This window comes from Zootoca vivipara, chromosome 13 (genome assembly GCF_965207765.1).
Source record: "Zootoca vivipara chromosome 13, rZooViv2.hap1.1, whole genome shotgun sequence".
Taxonomy (NCBI): domain Eukaryota; kingdom Metazoa; phylum Chordata; class Lepidosauria; order Squamata; family Lacertidae; genus Zootoca; species Zootoca vivipara.
Window position 1 is genome coordinate 30,748,552 of NC_142596.1, and position 21,907 is coordinate 30,770,458.

The following is a 21,907-nucleotide window of genomic DNA, read 5'->3' on the forward strand; positions in this document are numbered from 1 at the left end:
CAACAAAAAGCAACCCCAAAGCAAAAAGCAAACCCGCTTTGCAACTGCAAACAGTACCTGCAACAGCCCAGCTGACTTTTCCTTTTTGCAAACCAGCGCGCGCGCTGTTTCATTTCCGGGTGAACGTTCCGTGCGGCGGAAGGCGCTGATTGGCTGGCGGGTCCCCTCCACGCGCTGCTCCGCCGCTGCTGCTGCACTGCCCGGGCCTGCTGGCTACAATGTAGCGCCGTCGCGCGCGCCTTTGCATGGCGCGCCAACCCTCTGCTAGCGCCTTGCGCAAAGTTGCAGGTCGGTCGATCGATCCGCCCGGCTCGGCGCACTCCTTGCGGAGCGGGGCCGGCAGGGATGCGTGTGCACGCGCGTCTGCATGTCTGCATGCACGGGATGCATACGAAGGGCGCTGGAGGCGCAGCAATTTTGCAAGCTTCCCAGTGCAGCGTGGGCGTCTTTGGGGTGGGAAGGTTGCATGTTGTTTTCTGTCCCTTTATCCAAAGGATCTGGTAGCCGACGATGGCGGTGGGGAAGGGGTGAGCAGCCTCTACCTCAAAGGAGCGCGCCTCGAAGTGAGGCGCTTCTCTTGCTTGACAGCCATCCAACCTCATCTGTCTCAAAGCGGGTTTAGGGCAAGTCTCGTCTGTTAAAATAAAACGTAAACCGAGCGTAATAATAATAATAAAGGCAAGATCTGGGGGCTCGGGGCTCCCTCCCTCTCTTTCCAGACTCTCCTGTCTGCGGGTTTTGTCAAGAGTCAAATAGGGCAGCCATTTAAGAACATAAGAGCTTGCTGGATCAGGCCACTGGCACATCTAGTTCAGCATCCAGTTCTTGTAGTAGCCAAGTGGATGCCCCAGTCGGAAGCCTTTGTACATCACCACATCTATTTTACAAAATAATAATTTCTACATGCACAACAGATAGTCTCCTATTCCCTGGAGTTAGAAGTCTGCTCAGGGATTGGATTTATAAACAGGATAACGAACAAAATTTATCTCTAATCCATATCTCAAAATTCTCCCATTGGTAGGGACTATTTGCTGAAATCTCACCACACCAGAGCTCAATTCTTGCAGTCACTTACCTTTGCCTCCGAGAACTGCATTTACAGCTCTCCGTTTTCAAACAATGCCTACGTCAGTCCTAGATGGAAGATACAGAAATGTTCCAAGGCATTTAAGACTTTGTATTTGTGGGGTAGGTGAGGCAGAAGGACCCCCCCCATTATATACTCCATTGTTATCAAAACCTCAGAAAGAGATTTTTTGGAACAGATGCTGGCACTGCTACAGGGACAGAACCCTGAAGTGAAAATATGTTAGCTACATTATCTGACTGTGATCTGCTTGTCACATATAAAACAGCCTTTTTTGCAAAAGCCGCTAAAAACATTCGTGCTAACTATATAAAAGACAATGCTGACTGTGCAACTGATTCATTAATTTGACTTATTGTTAATGGATGTATATCTCTGGATTTCTTTTAAAAGGTTTTAATTGACTTGCTGGATTTGTAACTGAATTTGTAGTGGCTTTAAGTCAAAAACAATAAATGATTGATTGATTGATTGACTAAATCAATCTTTTAGTATGGCATCGCCCATACTTTTGAACTCACTATGTATTGACATCACCAGACTCTTTTTGGCGCCTGCTTAAAATATTTTGTTTAGGTAAGCCCACTCAGACATGTAGAACATTGGCATGTTTTAATCTGGTTCTCAACTTGTCGTTGATTTAAAAATAATAATAAGGTTTTAAATAGTTATCAACTGCTTTCACTGATAATTTCATTATTCTATTCTTTTTGGAAACCACTTTGGTGTTTGTTTGTTTTACAATCAAGCAGTATATGAATTTTAATGAATAGATAGATACATATTTGCTGCTTTCTGGAATGACTACTGGGGAGGGTACTATTGTATTCTCCTGCGGATGCAAAATTGTGATCCCTTAATTAAAAAAAGATAACTATCCAACAATAAGCAGCTGTTTTCATATAGCTTAAAACACATACCTAGAGCAAGAGGGGCCTCAGAGCTGCCTATCCACATTGAGCATCTGCGCAACAGACTGTGCAGGCTCACAGCTCACCTGGTTGGAATTTTTCTTGCTATTGTGTGATGTATTCTATTTTTTTAAAAAAAATATTTCAATTTGTCAGGTTTTTTGAGGCTGGCAGGTCTTGTGCTAACTTGGCCCAACCGCCCTTCTTCCATTGTTCCTCCAGGCAGAGTCTAGGCAAGTGGTCCTCTGGCATATCCAGGATCCTTTATGAAAAAGCAGGCATCTCCGCCCTACCTTTTAAACTTTTCAGCATTTGATACAATTAACAGATTGATTTATTGCAATTTCGTTCTCAACCCTGCTTTTAGCAAGCGTCCAATAATGCATCAACCACCAGTGTTGATTGAGCATGCACAGAGTGATTTGCGGCTCTGACAGAATAACAACAACGTCCCGAATCTAGGTCAGAAGGGAACAATACATTATGGATTAGAAACGCCCACCTCTCTTTCTCTCCCTCTTTTAAGGGACCATCACTATGGAGCCTGTGAGCATCGATAACTTGTCCATTCTGTACCAAAGTGCGGACTTCATTGTGGTTAACAAACACTGGGATGTCCGCATTGACAGCAAAATGTGGTATGAAAAGCTCACGCTGCAGAGCCAGCTGAAATATCGGTTCCCTGAGCTTGCGGACCCAGACACATACTATGGATTCCGGTGAGTAGTTTGTAAGAAGGGGCTCTGTTTACTTAATGTGTGGGGTAACAATTTTATTCAAACAATTTATGAACTTGGTTATTAGCAGCTGCCAGGTTATATAGCACAGAAATGGGAAACTTTACAAGCATTATGGCACAAAAATGTATGGACCCTTGCAATTGCTGAAAAATAGCTCATAAACTACAGGCAACGACCTCTTAGCACCCAGGCACAGACCTTCTCTGTAAAATGGGTATTGTGAGGGACAGGGGATATCGCGAAGTCCCTCCCCTCCTGAGTTCAAGCCCGTCCCCGAGCAAAGGGGAAAGCAGGGAGAGTTCCGATTCCAGTGGGGAAGCAGGAAGTCGTGTCCGAGGCTCAGGCAAGGTAGAGGAGCCAGGGTCCCAGGTGGGACAGGAAGGGGCAAGCAAGGGGGGAAGACCCATCCCCCCAACTCCAGAATTACGCAGGAAGAGGAGGGGCAAGAGGATGGGTCTGCCAAAGCTTTTGTGTTGGAGAAAGACGCGCCAAAAGCCATTAGGAGGTTCTGAAACCGACTGACCACATCACTCCGTGTAAATAGCAATGACTTGAGCACTGTAAATACGCAGCACCAATAAAAGAATAAAATGCAGAGCTGCGTGGCGTCGTTACTCTGAAGTAGTCCACTCCGGCCACCGTGACAGCAACCTCCTAATCATTTTTGGGCTACTTTGGAGTTGCCGGGATGAGCGTGTCAGAGGCGGAGAAGTGGCGGCAGATCGCGGAGCAAGCCCAGCTAGAACTGCAGCAGCTGTCGCTGCAGGCGCAGGGAGAATTGAAGGCAGCTAAAGAGGAGACTAAGAAGGTCCAGGACGACCGGCTACAACTTGCGGAACAGGTGAGAGAGCTTCAGGAAAAAGAGCAGCAATTAAGGGCGGTGGCGGTAGACCTCCAAAACAAGCTGGATGCAGAGAAAAACAAGGCGGGAGGGGCACCCCAAGTCCAAGTGCTGCCAGGAAGGAGAGCTGGGACCCTAGTTAGCAAGTTCAATGGAGACCCGAAGGAATTTCAAGGCTTTGAGACTGAGATTGTGTATGCTCTTGAGCTGCACCACGATGAGTTCCCTGATGATGAGCACAGAGTAGCGTTTATTGTGGAGCACCTTACCGGGGCAGCCAGGGAGTGGCTAAGACCGTTAATTGCAACAAGGAATCCTTGCATGAAGAATGTCAAACTATTTCTAGAAGGTTTGAAAACGATGTATTCGTCCGATAGTCATATGGACCAGACTAAGGAGGAACTTCATAATTTACGCCAAGGAAATATGACAGTTCGCGCGTATTGGGCGAAATTCACCATGCTGGTGCACAGATTGGGGTGGGAACTGGGGTCCCCCCCAATGCAAGCGGCGTTCTACTTGGGGTTGCATGAGGAGGTGAAGGATGAGCTCTCGAGAGGTCCAAAGCCCAGTGATATGGATCAGCTGAGCAAAGCGGCTCTGGCGGTGGGGGTGAGACAGGAATCCCGGTGGAGCGACAAACAAGCAACGCGCGCAAAGCGGGCTTGGTTCCCACGGTCGCAGGAGAAACCACTCCCCCAACAACCCTTTCAAGCCACGCCTGGGGCCAGCCAGGACCAGGAACCCATGCAGATTGATAGCGCGCGCGCGCGGGCTTTTCAAACCCCAGCGGCGCCAAGACGCAAGGAGGGAAAGGGCGGGAATTGCTTTCTCTGCAACTCCCCCCAGCATCTCGTCAGAGACTGCCCACATCGCAGGGAGTGGCAAGGAAGGGCGGGAACGGTGGTGCCCTCCCCCACTGACGCAGCACCACAGCAGGGAAACGGGAAAGCCTGGCTGCAGGAGACAAGGGGCAGCAGCCAGGCACAGTCAGCAGACAACAGCCCCAGCCCACCCACCCGCACAGAGAGGAGCAGAGCCAGCCCACCCCTCCCAGAGCAGGAGTGGTTCTAGAAGTCACGCTAACGCTCCCTAATGGCTATCCCCTGACGGTCCTTGCCTTAATTGACAGTGGTGCCTCAGCGAACTTCTTCTCGAGAAACTTTGCAGAAGAGCACCAGATCCAGCTTCTGCAGCTGGATTTTCCCCTTCACGTGGCAACCATTGACGGCAGAGAGCTGCTGGGGGGGGCCATCACTCATCAAACCCCCCCCATGAGAATGACGGTGGGAAGGCACTCAGAGACACTGGCATTCAACGTCACCACCATCTCAGACCCCCCCATCGTCTTGGGCATGAGCTGGCTGGCGCGCCACGACCCCTCCATCAGTTGGCACCAGAGATGCATCACTTTTGGATCGGACTTTTGCCTGGAACATTGCATGCAGCACCAACCAGGGGAGGGGCCTCCGATAGCCACGGTGGCCACCATGCACGTCAAAGGGGGTGAGGCGATACCCAAGCCGTACTGGGACCTGCAGGAGGTCTTCAGCGAAGCGGAGTCCGACCACCTACCCCCACACAGGCCTTTTGACTGCCAGATCAACCTGGTGCCAGGGGCAACTATACCCCCAGCCAAGCTGTACGCCATGTCAGACCAGGAACTGGAGGATCTGCGCGCTTTCATCGACAAGAACCTCAAGCGGGGGTTCATCAGAGAAAGCAAGGCAGCAGGGGGCAGCCCGGTCTTCTGGGTGGACAAGAAAGACACGCAACAGCGCCGCCTGGTGGTGGATTTTAGACGGCTGAATTCGGTGACAGAGCCAGTGGCTTTCCCCATGCCCAGAGTGGATGATCTCCTGACAGCAGCACGCAGGGGCAAGATTTTCACCAAGCTAGACCTGAGGGGGGCGTACAACTTGATCAGGATCCGGGAAGGCGATGAGTGGAAGACCACGATGTTCACGCCTCTCGGCTCTTTTGAATATCTGGTGATGCCCTTCGGTTTGCAAGGGGGCTCAGCATGCTTCCAGGCCTTCATGCAACACGTCCTGGGGTCCCTCCTCTTCAAGAACTGCCTGGTCTTTCTGGATGACATCCTTATCTATTCCAATGACCCAGTGCAGCATGTGAAAGATGTCAGGGAAGTGTTGCAGCGCCTGAAGGAGAACCACCTGTATGTGAAGCTGGAGAAGTGCAAGTTTCACACCAAGGAGGTGGACTTCCTGGGCTACAAGCTGTCAGACAAGGGGCTGGCGATGGACAAGGACAAGGTGCAGGCCATCCTGGACTGGCACAGCCCCAGGACGCGCAAAGATGCCCAACGCCTACTAGGCTTCGCCAACTTCTACAGGAAGTTCATCAAGAACTTCTCTCGCGTTACGGCTCCCATCACTGACTGCCTGAGAGGCAAGCAGAAGTTCAGGTGGACACCAGAGGCGCAAGCAGCGTTCGAAAGCCTCAAGAGGGTGTTCGCCTCGGACCAGAACCTGTTCCACGTGGTCCAGGACGCGCCCCTACGCATTGAGACAGATGCTTCTGAGAAAGCTGTGGGCGCCATTTTGTTGCAACTGGACACCAACAGGGAGTGGAGACCCTGTGCCTTCTTCTCCAGGAAGTTGACACAGCCCGAGCGCAACTACACCGTGTTTGACAAAGAACTTCTTGCGATCCACGCTGCGTTCAAACATTGGAGACACTTCCTGGTGGGCGCCAAGCACCCCATCCAGGTGTGCACAGACCACAAGAACCTGGAGTTCTGGAGAACTGCCAGGGTGCTCAACCAGCGGCAGATACGGTGGGCAGAGTTCTTCTCGAACTTCAACTTCTCCATACACTACATCCCGGGAGAGCAGAACGTCAGGGCGGATGCCCTCTCCCGCAAGCCAGAGTACATGGAGGAGGAGGAGCCACCAGCCCCAAGGCACATTTTCCCCCCGTCGGCATGGTCCTGCGGAGCAGCAGTGGTGAGCGAGGCAGAACTCACAGCACTGACGGCAGCGGATGACTTTGCCAACCGCATCTTCAGAGAACTGAGAGGGGGGAGGGAGCAGGCAAAAGACTTTGCAGAACGCAGAGGGCTGCTTTTCTACAAGGGGGCACTGTACCTGCCCACCACCCAGCTCAGACGTACGGTCCTCAAACAGATGCACGACAACCCAACGGCGGGGCATTTTGGAAGGGACAAGACCACTCACCTAGTCATGAGACACTTCTGGTGGCCAGGGGTGAGGGAAGATGTTCGAGACTATGTACGGGGCTGTGACACCTGCCAGCGGGCAAAGGTGGTCAGAGCAGCGCCACCAGGGTTGCTGGAGCCCTTAGCCACGCCACACAGGCCGTGGGAAGTGCTGTCCATGGACTTCATCACAGATCTGCCTTCTTCCCGGGGTAAGACCGCAGTGTTGGTGGTGGTGGACCTCATGTCCAAAATGTGCCACTTTATACCGTGTGCCAGGGCAGTCTCTGCAGAAGAGACAGCCAAACTGTTTGTTGATCACGTTTTCAGACTGCATGGATTACCTTTAAGGGTTATTTCGGATCGTGGCCGCCAATTTGTTTCCAGGTTCTGGCGGCGGCTCATGAACCTCCTGCAGGTGGAGGTCAGCTTGTCGACGGCTAGACACCCGCAGACCAACGGACAAGCGGAGAGGGTCAACGCCATTCTGCAGCAGTACCTGAGATGCTACGTCAGCCAGAGGCAAACGGACTGGGTGGATCGCCTGCCACTAGCAGAATTTGCCTACAACAATGCAGTGCACGTCTCCACAGGGGTGTCGCCCTTTAAGGCCAATTACGGGCGCGACCTCAGATCTTTCCCAGAGAGGGAGGGGGAGGAGGAGGAGGAGGGCCCACAGGCTGAGGATTGGGCAGAGGAACTGGAGACGGTGCACCAGCAGCTCAGAGAACACTTGGAGAGGGCCAAGGAAGCGTACAAAAAGGGGGCAGATCGCCACAGGCGACTAGGGGAGGTCATCAGGGTGGGGGACAAGGTGTGGTTGTCCTCGGAGGGCCTTCCCACCAGAGGGAGGTGCAAAAAGCTGGCACCCAAAAGGCTGGGCCCCTTCACGGTCACGCAACAGGTAAACCCGGTGGCATACAGGCTGGCACTGCCAGAGGACATGAGGGTGCATCCAGTGTTTCATAGATCGCTGCTGTCGCCGTACAGGGAAAGCAGCAGGCTCCGAGACAGCGAACAAACCCCCGAGGGAGGGGGGGAGAGGGAAGGCAGGGAGCAACTCAATGAGGCCACGGCCATCCTGGATTCAAGGTGGGGGGTGGGGGGACTGGAGTACCTCATGGCATGGGAGGATGCTCCACCGTCCCAGAATGAATGGGTCCCAGCCACTCAGATACAGGAGGAATTCTTGGTGGAAGAATTTCACGCCCTCTTTCCCCACAGACCCAAGCCCTGGCACATGGAAAGGGAGGGGGAGGAGGAGGAGGCACGGGAGAGCAGCTCACCATGGCGCTGGGAAGCGGAGTTTGAGGAACCAGAGGATGAGGTATGGGTGTCACCGAGATCCACCCAGTCAGAGGAAGGAGCAGATTGGCAGAACGTTTTTACCCCCACCAGCTCTGACGCCACGGACTTTTTGGGATTCCCGTCCGCCCAGGCGGAAGGGGGGGGCTCGCAGGACTGGGGGAGGTATTCACACCAACGGGCTCGGAGAGCACTGAGTTCTTAGGCTTCCAGTCGTCACCGACACATGGGGGGGGCCTGGGGAGGGGTGAAGGAGAGCTTGGGAGGGGGGTGGATGTGAGGGACAGGGGATATCGCGAAGTCCCTCCCCTCCTGAGTTCAAGCCCGTCCCCGAGCAAAGGGGAAAGCAGGGAGAGTTCCGATTCCAGTGGGGAAGCAGGAAGTCGTGTCCGAGGCTCAGGCAAGGTAGAGGAGCCAGGGTCCCAGGTGGGACAGGAAGGGGCAAGCAAGGGGGGAAGACCCATCCCCCCAACTCCAGAATTACGCAGGAAGAGGAGGGGCAAGAGGATGGGTCTGCCAAAGCTTTTGTGTTGGAGAAAGACGCGCCAAAAGCCATTAGGAGGTTCTGAAACCGACTGACCACATCACTCCGTGTAAATAGCAATGACTTGAGCACTGTAAATACGCAGCACCAATAAAAGAATAAAATGCAGAGCTGCGTGGCGTCGTTACTCTGAAGTAGTCCACTCCGGCCACCGTGACAGGTATTATATGGCTAATGTGATGGCGATAGTAATGTGGGTTGGAAATTTTCCAGAGCAATAGATGGATGCTGATTGCAAAAACTATACTAGGCAAGCCTGTCAGTTTTCAGCGTTTTTTTGCTTTGCTTACTAAGTGCAATTAAAATAAACATGTTACATTAGATTGCTCTCCAGAGCAATGCAAACTGGTGACTCCCAGATTCAAATCATTCTATGCAAGCCTAATTTCAATTCTAAATTTTGTGGAAAACCCAAGATGACAAGTGCAAAGTGCATTTTAGTGTAAATAAGGAAGGTTTTTTTGTTTAAGTGATTTGAGGTCAAGGCCAGATTTTCCAAAGTTCACAGAACCTTTGTTTGGATTTTTTTTTAACTTCTGCTACAGTATTTTGAAAAGTTGTTTGTTTGTTTGCTATTATTTATATACTGTATCTATTAAGACATTGTAACCAAATCAATGAGGTCAGGGATAATCTTTTTGTTTATACTGTACTTGGATACTGTTGGAAGCCATTTTGAATCAAGATGGCAGACTGAACCTTTCAGGCTGTTAATAATAGATAAATCTTGTGATCTTCCAGGTTTTGCCACCAGCTGGATTTCTCCACCAGCGGGGCCCTTTGTGTGGCACTCAACAAGGCAGCTGCTGGAAGTGCCTACAAATGCTTCAAGGAACGGATGGTGACCAAGGCCTACCTTGCACTGGTGAGCCACCATGTTTGTCAGGTTCCCTTCTAGCTATGAATCAGATGGAAGGCTGTGTCCCATTCTGGATGCTGCACTTTATGAATGGTGAAGGCCAGGGCTGGCTGACTCTGTGCCCCCCCCCATCGATATTGCTGCTCTGCAAATTCAGAAGTGCAGGGCCCCTTCATGACGGTCATACCATAGCTGCCAAGTCTCCCGTATTCCCTGGGAAACCCCCGTTTTTCCGCCTGTCCCCAGCCGAAAAAACGGATTTTTTTTGTTTTCCCCTGGCTTATTCTGGCGCGGTGGCCATTTTGGAACTGGGCGGAGCATGCTCAGAAGCGACTTTTGATGCTGCTTTGCCCAGTTCCAAAATGGCTGCAGCGCGACTTCTGGTGTGGTGGCCATTTTGGAACAGGGCAGAGCAGCATCAAATGTCGCTTCTGAGCATGCTCCGCCCAGTTCCAAAATGGCGGCAGCACTACTTCCGGTCTGCTACTTCCGGTCCAGTCTCTTATTTCTCAGGCCGGAACTTGGCAGGTATGGGTCATACACTTCAATGATTATGCAGTAATCTTAGAAATATTCAATAAAAATTAAGGATACACTGCCTTCCAGCTAGGTTACTATTCTCTGCACACATATAGAGGCAAATGATTTGGAGTGCTCCAATATAGTCTTCCAGAGTGATTTAAGTTGTGTCTTCCTTGAAGTTCCATTGTACGTAACAGAATTTGCACACCGTTCTCCTGAATAACAACAATAATTTAATAATAATTTATTATTTATACCCTGTCCATCTGGCTGGGTTTCCTCAGCCACTCTGGGCGGCTCCCGACAGAATATTAAAAACACAATAAAACATCACGCATTAAAAACTTCCCTCAACAGGGCTGCCTTCAGATGTCTTCAAAAAAGTCAGATAGTTGTTTATTTCCTTGACATCTGATGGAAGGGCGTTCCACAGGGCAGGCGCCACTACCGAGAAGGCCCTCTGCCTGGTTCCCTGCAACTTGGCTTCTCGCAGCAAGGGAGCCACCAGAAAACCCTTGGCGCTGGACCTCAGTGTCCGGTCTGGACGATGGGGGTGGAGACGCTCCTTCAAGTATACTGGACCAAGGCCGTTTAGGGCTTTAAAGGTCAGCACCAACACTTGTGCTCGGAATTGTGCTCGGAAACATACTGGGAGCCAATGTAGGTCTTTCAGGACTGGTGTTTGGAGCATCTTGAACAACTCTTCCTGTGCACCTTCTCCAGAGTTACCCTCGGAGTCAATCCTTAGTGGCTGACTTGCCTTCTTTCACTCTGATTGGCTCTGGTAAGCCCAAAGCATGAGAAGACTTCTTAGCACCTAAAAAAACCTCCTCTTTCTTGCTGGTTTGGGCTCTAGGATAGCGGAGACAGAGAATCTGCTGTTCCAAAGTATGGGTGCTGCTACACTAAAAGATGATCTACAGGATCTGCTACAGTTCACCCATCCTCCACACAACGTCACTTTCATGTGCCGAATCCACACTTTTCCACAGGTGGAAACAATTTTCAATCAGCAGTTTTAACATTTATATTTTTTCCCCCAGCCACAAAAACGGCTTGTGTTTCTGGCCACCACAATTGAAACAGATCCGGAAAGCCAGTAGGGCGTCAGACGTCAGCTGGCATTCATATATTTATCTTGATCCCTTTTGGGTGTCCCACTGACACGCGAGGCAAGGCGAGCCGGCCATCTGTAGGATGGGTGCCTGGTGACCAGCCGCCTGTGACTTAAACATTACTTCTTTAAAAGGGAAAGATTAAAAAAGGCAGTAAGTAGAAGTGAGTAGCAGATTGGCAGGAAATGAGGTTGGTTTTGCAACTGGTCGCAGCTTGGAAGAGAGAACACTTGCATGTCAAAGAGGACAAAGAGGACTTAGGGATTAAATATATATGTATATATAAAGCAGCCAATTTTGAGGCTGTTCGTCACCTAGGTAATTTTGTATTTCTGGGTTGAGTACCCAACATCTTTCAGAGGCGCATTACCACTTCCCTAAAGAAAATAATACAGTCCGTGATGCTTTTTTCTGTCCCTATCCTCGGATCCTGTTCCCCACTGCTGATCTAAAGCTTTCTATTCCCTGCCTCTCCCTGTCCCAAGAAACTTCCTGGGATTTTCGTTAGCTGGAATAATGTTAATATAATACATTATTATTACCGATAACAGCATTTATATAATGTATAATACGTTTTTTGTGGCGCTGTGGGTTAAACCACAGAGCTTAGGGCTTGCCAATCAGAAGGTCGGCGGTTTGAATCCCTGCGATGGGGTGAGCTCCCGTTGCTCGGTCCCAGCTCCTGCCAACCTACCAGTTCGAAAGCACGTCAAAGTGCAAGTAGATAAATAGGTATTGCTATGGTGGGAAGGTAAACGTCGTTTCCGTGCGCTACTCCGGTTCGCCAGAAGCGGCTTAGTCATGCTGGCCACATGACCTGGAAGCTGTACGCCGGCTCCCTCGGCCACAATAACGCGAGATGAGCGCCGCAACCCCAGAGTCGGTCACGACTGGACCTAATGGTCAGGGGTCCCTTTACCTTTACCTTTAATAACTATCCTGTAAAGTAGGAAGGAATTATTATCTCCATATTGCATAAAAGGGTGCAGAGAAATTGAGGTGTCTTAGGTCATGAAGTGAGTTCACTGCACCTACTGCCACCATCGGCTCTCACCATTGTGCCATGCCTGTCTCTGGCTATGTTAAACAACTGGCATAGATGCATGATATAGCCACAGGATGAAAAAGCCATAGTGCAGAGCATATGGAAGCACATTATGTGTGCTATTTTCCTACCCCTCCAGCAGCCCCTGTGGCATATTTGACCTCCCCTGCTTACTCCCCCACATCAGATAACCTGTGACTCACACCTGGGATTCCGAGCGGAATTCTGCACACCTGAAATTAGGACAGGCCTGTACGCATGCTGTACATTTAAAGCACATGGCTTCCCCTCAAAGAATTCTGGGAGCTGTAGTTTACCCCTCAAAGAGTCTCAATTCCGAGCACCCTCAGCAAATTACATTTCACAAGATTCTTTGGGGCACAGGGAAAGCTAGGTGCCTTCCATGTGTGTTTAAATGTGCTTTTAAGTGTATGATGTGGATGGGACCAAAGCTTGATGTGGTTTTTTGTTAAACGGCCTTCCTGGATGGTGAGAGACAAAAAGGGTGACGGAAAGACTCTGCAGATGCTGAATCCGTTCAGGAAGCAGAGCTAATCTGCCGGAGATGAAATCCTCCCAGACCAAGCGGATTATGTGTCTCTCAGCTTTTGTGGATGGGAAAGAGCTTAACACAGCCTGGTCAGGGGGAAACCATGCTGATCTGCGCAGTCTGGAATGCAAAAAAGAGAGACTTATTTGCTGAGAGCATGGATCTTCAAAGGAAAAAGATGTGCCTTCCCCCAGCAGTGTTACATCTCCTTCAAAGCCACGAGTCTGGTGCCCTCTTGATTTTGGGACTGAAGAGCTGGGCAAGTCTGTCAGTTTTGGCACTTCTCACTTTCGCAGTCCCATGTTCCGTTTGCCCCATTTCTGCATCAGTTTGCAACCTTCTTTTTAAACAAGCCATCCTGAAAACGTTACACGCATCAATCACCACAGTGTGATTCCCCCCCTCCCAGTAAAACACATATTTGCAAGCAAGTTAACGTACACATTTTTGTGCATACGATTCCCTGATAGCCTTTTTCTTTTTCTTTTTGGCTTGCAGAACTGCTTTACAGAATTAGCAAAAGTGCAAATTCCAAAAGGCAGCTGCATGTTCATGTTCTGGTCTGGGAGTTGCAAATGGATTAACATTGAAATGCACACTGGACAAATTTCTCCCCCATCTCTGTATGGACTACAACAGGGGTGTCCAAAAGCTCAACAACTTTGACCTGCTCCCCTAAAAAAAGCTCAGCAACTCTCAACTCACCCCCAAATGGGTAGATCACTGCCAGTCCCCCCCCCCCAGAGCAGATCGCAGTCTCTTGGGAGTTGGATGTCCCTGGACTACAACTCCCAACAGGGCTGCTGGGAGTTGTAGTCCAAATATCTGGGAGGCACCAGGTTGAGGAAGACTGGTTTAGAGGAACCATAATGCACTTATGAAACAGTCATGGCTCACCCCAAAGAATTCTGGGACATGTAGCTTGTTAAGCATCTCGAGATTTGTTAGGAGACACCCTATTCCCCCCCCCCCCATGGAGATACAGCTGAAACTCGGAAAATTAGAATATCATCGAAAAGTGCATTTATTTCAGTAATGCAACGTATTATTTTTTATTTTAATTTTTACAAATGCTTTCTTTTGGAAATTCCACAGTAATAAAACAGTAATAAAACAAATAGTTACAATAATACAAAAATAAACAAAACAATAATACAACACTAATAATACAAAAATAAAACAACAATACAAAAATAATACAAAAATAAACACCGCTATTACATTTCATTAATTACATTCCATTTATAGTTGACCCACCTAATGACAAACAATTACAATTACAACAAATAAAGGCTTGACATATCTTGCTTTGCATGTAATATATTGGTTTCACCTTTTAAGTTGCCTTACTGAAATAATTGCACTTTTCGATGATATTCTAATTTGCCGAGTTTCACCTGTGCTTCAAGTAAGTGTCTGAAGCGAGGATGAGGGTGGGGGGAACTTGCCAGTGGCGAGGGATGATGGCAGCTGGATTTGCTTTCGAGGGATGATGACACGCTTTGTAGTCCAGCGACACCTGGAGGGCCCTAGGTTCCCCAACCCTGATTTAAAGTAAGGGAAGTTAAGATGTCCCTGTACAGTCGTTCTGCAGCTATATGGCTTTGCAGGTGATATCAACCTGTTCCCATTTTACAGTTGGGAAACTGAGGCTGGTTTTTTTTTTTTCATGTTAAGACTCAGGTGTTGTGACAAAATGCATCCTCTGCTTGGCAGGTGAGGGGCCACATCCAAGAGGCGAGGATGACGATCCACTACGCCATCGGGAAGAACACGACAGAAGGCTTGACACACATGATGTGCATTGAAGGGACGCAGGGTAGGGCTGCCACCCCCCTTTCATGCTCCCTTTGTCATTTTCCTTGTAGCACTGAGGCATTGCATCATCAGAAAACTTTGAGCTTTGCAGATGTTTTGAAAATTGAGTTTGTTTTTAAAACGTCAATTCCAACATTCCTAACAGGTTGTGAAAACCCCAAACCTTGCCAGTCGGAGCTAACAGTACTTGAACATGGCCTTTACAGTGGTGATCCAGCGACGAAAGTGCTTCTGCAGCCCCTCACAGGTAAAAGGACTCCTCCTCCTTCGTTGCACTGGCTCGGGAATCACCTTTCCCACAATGCAATGTGTGCTTCTGTTTCCAGGCTGTCAAGTCAAGCCAGTTCAGCAAAGCCAGTTCTCCAATCTTCTGTGCCTCAGAGAGGTTTACTAATTGATTTTTATTGAAGTTTTTTCATACAGACGAGAAATGTATAATAACAAATTTGGCATGCATAACAAATCTTGAATGTGAACTTAGTCCTTGTACTGTTTTGTTGATCATAGAGAAAAAATACACAATAATAGGCAAGGTGCAGAAACAGCAGTCTGGAAGACGAAAGGAAGTAATTTACAGTGGTACCTCAGGTTACAAATGCTTCAGGTTACAAACGCTTCAGGTTACAGACTCCGCTAACCCAGAAATAGTACCTCGCGTTAAGAACTTTGCTTCAGGATGAGAACAGAAATCGTGCTACGGCAGCGCGGCAGCAGCGGGAGGCCCCATTAGCTAAAGTGGTGCTTCAGGTTAAGAACTGTTTCAGGTTAAGAACGGACCTCCGGAATGAATTAAGTTCTTAACCAGCGGTACCACTGTATACATTTTTAAGCTAAAGGCCAAAAGTGTTTTGGTATAATACATGTTTCTGCACTTTTAGAAAAGAAAATTCAAGGCGGAGTACAACTTCTTAGAATAAAAACAGCAGAAAAGCTTTGTTAAGACATCAATAAGTACTGATTGGTTTAAAAAAAAGAGAATTCATGTTACACAGGCCTGTCTAAAACTGTATAGTTTTCAGAAGCTGCTGCCAGTCCGTGCAGGGAATACTGAGCATGGACGGATTGGTCTGACTCAGTATAAGGCAGCTTCCTAATGTGAAGGGTTTGTTGGTGAAACACCACCGCCAGAATTGGCTGAAACATTTCCCGTGTCTCATGGAAGCGACCTATGTCTCCCTGTCCTTGGAGGAGGGTGGGCTGATAGGCGAAACGGTCTCTCTGTCCTAAAAAACAAACATAAACGGATGGAATTGTCCTTTCTGCCCCTCCTCAGGAAGAACCCACCAGCTCCGTGTCCACTGCAGCGCCATCGGGCACCCAGTGGTGGGCGATTTCACCTACAGTTTCAAGAAGGACAGCGGCCCTTACCGGATGATGCTCCACGCTTACTACTTGCGCATCCCGACCAGCAAGGAGCTTATAGAGGTGATGGCGCCCGACCCTTTCGTCCCCACCTTGGACAGCAACTGGGCCCCTCGGCGTGCCACGCACCAGCTGGAGGAGCTGATCCAAGAACTGAAAGACCAGAGCGTCCTGGAGGGTGAAGGCAGGCAGGGGGATCTGCTTGGGAGCCCAAGCCCTGAGGCCCCGCTGGAAGCCAAGAGCCCTGAGGTGGAGGAGTTGGAGCAGGAGCAGCGAGGGAAATGTGAGCAGTGGCTGGCCGAGTGGGCCCTGGAATGAGATGGCCCACGGATCCTTCGTGGTCGGGAAACCCCGAATCTTTGTACCTTGTCACTACCGCTGATTCCTGCCAGAAGCTTTTCCAGGCCTGACTCCCAACACCTGTTGTCCTGTTCACTCCCAACATTCCTCGGAGATGCCTCTGTGAGGGTCGCGTTCCCAAACGGGAATTTTGACTGTGTGCTTGATCAGCTTTTTAATCCCGTGCCCTCAAGCTGGCTCGTTTTAGTTGCCGGATGTGGAAGATCACGGACTGTGGTCAGACAGGCAAGGATTGTGCCCTGATACTGACACTCTTAAGCCATTGGATTAACGCAATTGGGGCACTGTATCTCAGGGTGATGTCCAGCTAAGTCATACTTAGAGTAGACCCATTGAAATCAGTAGCCTTAAAATTGCTTATCAGTAATACTAAACATTTTATTTGTTCCTATATAAGCCATACTAGAGACTTTCAGAGACGAGCCGCATAGTTGGCTCCGAATTTCCTAGCAGCCAATGCAAATAGAGACGCACACAAGGTAACAGAATTTGATTGATTGATTGCGTCAGATCCCACCTTTTCCTCCAAGGAGCTCAGTGTGACATATATGTACACAGTCCTTTCCAATCTCCTTGAATCCCCACAACAACCCTGTGAGGTAGGTTTGGCCGAGGGGCAGTGACTGGCCCAGTGTCACCCAGTGAGCTTTATGGCCAAGTGAGCATTTGAACCCTGGTCTCCTAGGTCGTAGTCTGACACTTTAACCCAGGGTTTCCCAAATTTGGGTCTCCAGCTGTTTTTGGACTACAACTTCCATCGTTCTTAGCTAACAGGACCAGTGGTCGGGGTTGATGGTAGTCAAGAAACAGCTGGAGACCCAAGTTTGGGAAACTCAGCTCTAACTGCTTTGCCACACTGGCCGATTTTCCTTGTCCCACAGCGAAAAGCACTCAAACTCACGTGATGTAAAATAATAATAATATTGTGGCTAAACTCAGACAGGTATTTTACATGAGGATATTTGTGTAGAGCAGGGACGTCCAACTCCCAAGAGACTGCGATCTACTCCCAGAACAAAAAAGTGGCAGTGATTTAACCCATTTTGGGGGTTCAGGTCAAAGTTGTTGACCTTTTTTTTAGGGGTTCAGCCATAGTTGTTGAGCTTTACTTAGGGGGCAAGGTCGGTGTTGTGGAGATTATTGGGGGGGCGCAAAGTGGAGGTGATTATTTTAAGACGGAAACGCCAATAAATGCTCACCCTAAGAAAATCTGGGCAGCGCTAACTCCGAATTCCGGTTTAGCGATCCTGCACGACTGAAAGAAACGGCGAGGGGGCCGGGCTGGGAACATTCATTTTACAGCTACTCTTCTCAAGAAAACAGAAATGAGCTAGTGATCGACCGCTATCACCCGGGGATAGACCTGGACACCCCTGGTCTAGAGGATGCTGAGTAACGTAGTGAATAGCGTCCTCTATAACCATTTTACACAAAAGACACAGAAGTGCTGTTCCATAGGTAGCTCCTTCTAGCAGCCTTACAGAAAGACAGAGGCAATAGCACTCAGTCTTAACAAAATAAAAAAAATTCCTTCAGTAGCACCTTAAAGACCAACTAAGTTTTTATTTTGGTATGAGCTTTCGTGTGCATGCACACTTCGTCAGATTTTGCAGAAGCAATTCTATGCGGAGCCAAAGTAACTCTCAGCCTATTATTAGTCCAGGTGTTGGAGACAGTTCAGGTTTCCTTTCTAAAGGAAGCACTGTACCTCTTACCTGTTGGCATCCCTGCTGTTTGGAAACATGCTGTCCAGGCTAGAGTGCAAATCCAGCCGCCAAATGTCTGCAACAGGATGCTAACTCTTTGTGTCTGGTTTCCGTCGCTCACCCTTAAATTCCCCCAAACAAGTTACTGCTTCGTGTATGGCTGCTAGGGAACCTGGCAGTGAGATGATCACAGCCCAGTCATAGTGGAGGATAGATGTCAGTGGTTCTTCTCTGAGGGTGATGCATGCTGGACGTCGCCCTCAGCCTCTGCTGCCCTCAGGGGAATCTGTGGGGAAAGTGTCAGAAAAAAGGGACCACCTGACCTGCTGAACCCCCACCCCACACCTGCCTTCAGCCACAGAGATTCACTCCCCTTTTCATCTATCTTTCATTTTGGATAATAACCGATGCATGAGGAGGCTTGTCACATAACTGCCTCTTGGACTCTGAAGCAAAAGAATGGATGAAAGAAACCAGGAAAATCTCCTTTCCTTTTTCAGCTGGGGTCCCCCAGCAGAGCACCCACAGGTATCTCAGAACCCTCAGATGACACTCCGCTCCCCAACACCTGTCAAGCATTCTAGCATTCTTGACCCTCTTAATTTTTGTTTAAAAATGAGGACTTTGGGGGAAGTTACTTCCTTGAGGGTGCCTGTTTTTTCACCTGTGGTTTTTTTTTTTAAGGGTGGGCAGGGAACATTGTTTAGATGCTTTCCCTGTTGCTTTGGGGGAGATGTCTGAGCACCACCAGTTTTTCTTCTGCAGATTGGGCGCTTTGTGGTGCCCACACCTATTCCTTAGATTTCCAAACGTGCCCCTAGGCCTGAAAAAGTTGCAGACCCCTTTCTGGACCCCTTTCTGGTTAAGGTTCCGCCCCCTCCCTTCTCTCTCCCCTAGAGCTCTTTTCCAGACTGACCTTTGCCTTCACTTGCCATAGAAAGCAAGCTTTTGGCAATTTTAGACCAGCCATCTTGCATTTTTTTCATGTCATGTGGACGTTTGGCAGGGTATGTCTGTGGGTTTCAGCTTTTATCTGTCCTGCAATAGCAGCTGATGGTGGTGATGATAACGATCCTTTTCTAGGGCGTTGTAACAACTGCTCCACAACATACTTGTGTTTGTGTGTGTCTTTTTAAAAATCACCTTTGAGCTCATTTTCCTATGCAGGTTTTAGGATGACTTTACATCAGGGGTTTCAGTGCCCTTGTTCTTTTTAATTGTGCCCATGAAGCTTCTGAGCATAGCTGCCAAGTTATCCCTTTTTTACAGGGATTTTCCCTTATGCTGAATAGGCTTCCTCGCGAGAAAAGGGAAAACTTGGCAGCTATGCTTCTGAGCCCCACTAGCTGGTGAAGGTGGTTACTTTTTTCTCCCTTGAAAACACATTGAGCAGGGGGGGAAAGGAAGTTGGAAGAGTGACGCTCTTTCCCACTTCCTCCTTCATCTCCACAGGTGAAACTCGGAAAATTAGAATATCGCCGAAAAGTGCATTTATTTCAGTAATGCAACTTAAAAGGTGAAATCAATGTATGAGATAGATGCGTGACATGCAAAGCAAGGTATGTCAAGCCTTGATTGGTTTCCATTGTAATTATTTGTCGTTAGGTGGGTCAATTATAAATGGAATGTCATTAATCAAATGTCAGAGCGATGTTTGTTTTTTGTATGATTGTAACCATTTGTTTTATTCCTGTGGAATTTCCAAAAGAAAGCATTTGTCAAAATAATAATAATAATAAAAATAATAAGTTGCATTACTGAAATCAATGCACTTTTCGACGATATTCTAATTTTCCGAGTTTCACCTGTATGTGCTTTACAGTTCCACCGGACCTGACTTTTCCCAGATCCTGTGTGCATCCTCTCTTTCTGTCTTTGGAGCTGATCTAGGGGAAGGGGGGAGAGACGTGACCAGAGAGTGTCCACAACACTTGTTCAAAAGTCCCTATATGCTAATTGGTTTTTTTTTTAGTTGGTGACCACTGCCTTAAATTGACACACTCTCTTGTGCATAGACACACATGCACACTGCCTTCCTTCCCCATGTCAGATCTAGCTGGCGAAGCTAGCTTTGTGCTCTTTGAATCCTGATTTGTGCCTAGAGACCCATGCAGTCATAAGGCATGCGTTTTCTCATTGTGGCACAGAATTTGCACCTCCCATCTTTATTTTGAAACAAAGGGAGCATCTGATCTTCACAGCTAGGGTTGAAAACGTGCCTTACGGGGGATTCCAGGGAACTGCAAGACCTACACTGCATGCAGATCCTGTCTCCTTATTCCTGCATGTATCCTTCTAGCCCTCACAATAGAGACCTCGTTTTCCTTGTGAAATCCCATTTCCTTGTGAAACCTCTTAAAGCCTTGCCAAATTTCCCCCAAAAGGATGCTGCATCCAAGGGTAGAGCATGCCATTGATATTTGTGCAGATTAAGTTATGCAAGTAGAACTTAAACTGATCACAGGATTTTGTGTGTGTGTGTGGCAGTGCTGTGCATATATAGAATATTGCTCATAATGCCCACTAACTTATGTTTGGATTTGGGAGGGAGGGACAGGGAACAGTTCTCACCACTAGAGGGCACCATTCATATTGTAAAGATAGTCCTGGTTCTCTGACTGCAATCCTTTGACAGAGATGATAATTATATGGAAATAATTAATCTCCCCCATTTATTTTGCAGAAGACCCTTTAACACACTCTTAGAAGAAGGAGAGTAGTGGGGAAAGAGAAAAAGGAAGATTTAAAGAGTTTTTACAAAAAGATGAACTTAAATTGTTAGTAAAACATGGTTGATAAAAAACAGTTAGCATTTACATTTGCATTGTACTGTAAATTAAATCCAGAACTGCTGAGATGGGAATCTAAAGGCACAAACTTTAGCAGCTTGAGGTTTTTTTTTTTTGCAAGATGACCAATTTTTTATTTATTTTCCAAATATGCAGAAATAACCTCCCATTAGCTGCCAGCACTAAATATTTATACTGTATCACAGTCTTAAGCACCCATGCTTCATTTAGAATCCATTGAACTGAACCTTATTATTTTTCTGATGCAATAGTATGCCCTCGTGGCAATAAAGATGGGCTTGTCAGTAATTGCAAGTGATTACTGGATCTCCCAGAGGATGGGGCAGAAATCTTCCAAAGTTATCCTCAGGGCTTATTGCTGTGTCCACTCTGTTTCTTTATAGAAATTTCCATGGAAGTTTTTCTCATTTTTCAAATGTCTGTTTTGTAGCAAGTTGTATTTAAGCACATTGGGGAGAGGCCTTGATTACATTGATATGCAACAATTATCACTTTGCAGGGCAGACTGCATCGTGGCCAGGCCTGCGTCCCTTACAGAGATTTTCACATGAAACAAATATTTTCCTTCAAACAGGATAGGTGAACCTTTAAGAAGAACAACTCACCCCTTGAGCGAAAGACCAAAGCCAAAGTAAAACCCCAAAGATGGGCAAGATGAGCCATTTCTCTCCAGGGAATGTTACCACCTAGCTTTGGGGTGAGCTCCTGTTGCTCTGTCCCAGCTCCTGTCAACCTAGCAGTTCGAAAGCATGCCAGTGTAAGTAGATAAATAGGTACCGCTGTGGTGGGAAGGTAAACGGCATTTCTGTGCGCTCTGACACTCGTCACGGTCCTCTGTGCCAGTATCGGTTTAGTCATGCTGGCCACATGACCCGGAAAACTGTCTGTGGACAAATACTGGCTCCCTCGACCTGAAAGTGAGATGAGCGCCGCAACCTCATAGTCGCCTTTGACTGGACTTAACTGTCCAGGGGTCCTTTACCTTTACCTTTACTTGGGATATTGCTTATGGTCAATGAAAGCCCAACCAGGGATTGATACTGGAGGAGTAGGGCCAGGAGGCTAACTTTGACACCCGAGAACACAAAAAAGCAGAAGCAAAACAAATATTTCATTTTAAATGGACCTTCCTGCTGAGCGTGAAGCATAAA

At 48.2% G+C, this 21,907-nt stretch overlaps 2 protein-coding genes across 5 annotated transcripts in view; one reads left to right on the top strand and one right to left on the bottom strand.

The window, feature by feature from the left end:
* CHTF18 (chromosome transmission fidelity factor 18) overlaps nt 1-628 on the bottom strand; it is a 39,824-nt gene extending 39,196 nt beyond the window's left edge. For 2 of the 4 annotated variants that reach the window (XM_035131916.3, XM_035131915.3), the window contains exon 1: nt 58-147. Coding sequence is in view for 2 of the 4 variants with exons in the window: in XM_035131917.3 (XP_034987808.2) it covers nt 58-602 (545 nt within the window). In the remaining 2 variants the exon portion in view is untranslated. Of the gene's footprint in view, nt 1-57 lie in introns of all 4 variants that reach the window. The other 2 variants (XM_035131917.3, XM_060282989.2) reach the window with 2 other exon arrangements.
* Nucleotides 156-16,728, top strand: RPUSD1 (RNA pseudouridine synthase domain containing 1). Its single transcript, XM_035132222.3, has 6 exons — nt 156-288; nt 2,528-2,720; nt 9,351-9,474; nt 14,417-14,519; nt 14,664-14,765; nt 15,792-16,728. Exons 1-6 carry the CDS (start codon nt 246-248, stop codon nt 16,196-16,198), a joined length of 972 nt encoding a protein of 323 aa, XP_034988113.1. The 5' UTR covers nt 156-245; the 3' UTR covers nt 16,199-16,728.
* Nucleotides 16,729-21,907: the final 5,179 nt, after the last annotated feature.

Bases quoted from the DNA above. Each gene is read 5' to 3' on its own strand.
- RPUSD1 (XM_035132222.3), top strand. From the start codon at position 246: ATGGCGCGCCAACCCTCTGCTAGCGCCTTGCGCAAAGTTGCAG. The intron at 289-2,527 runs GTCGGTCGATCG...CCCTCTTTTAAG, and splicing joins CGCCTTGCGCAAAGTTGCAG to GGACCATCACTATGGAGCCT. The intron at 14,766-15,791 runs GTAAAAGGACTC...GCCCCTCCTCAG, and splicing joins GCTTCTGCAGCCCCTCACAG to GAAGAACCCACCAGCTCCGT.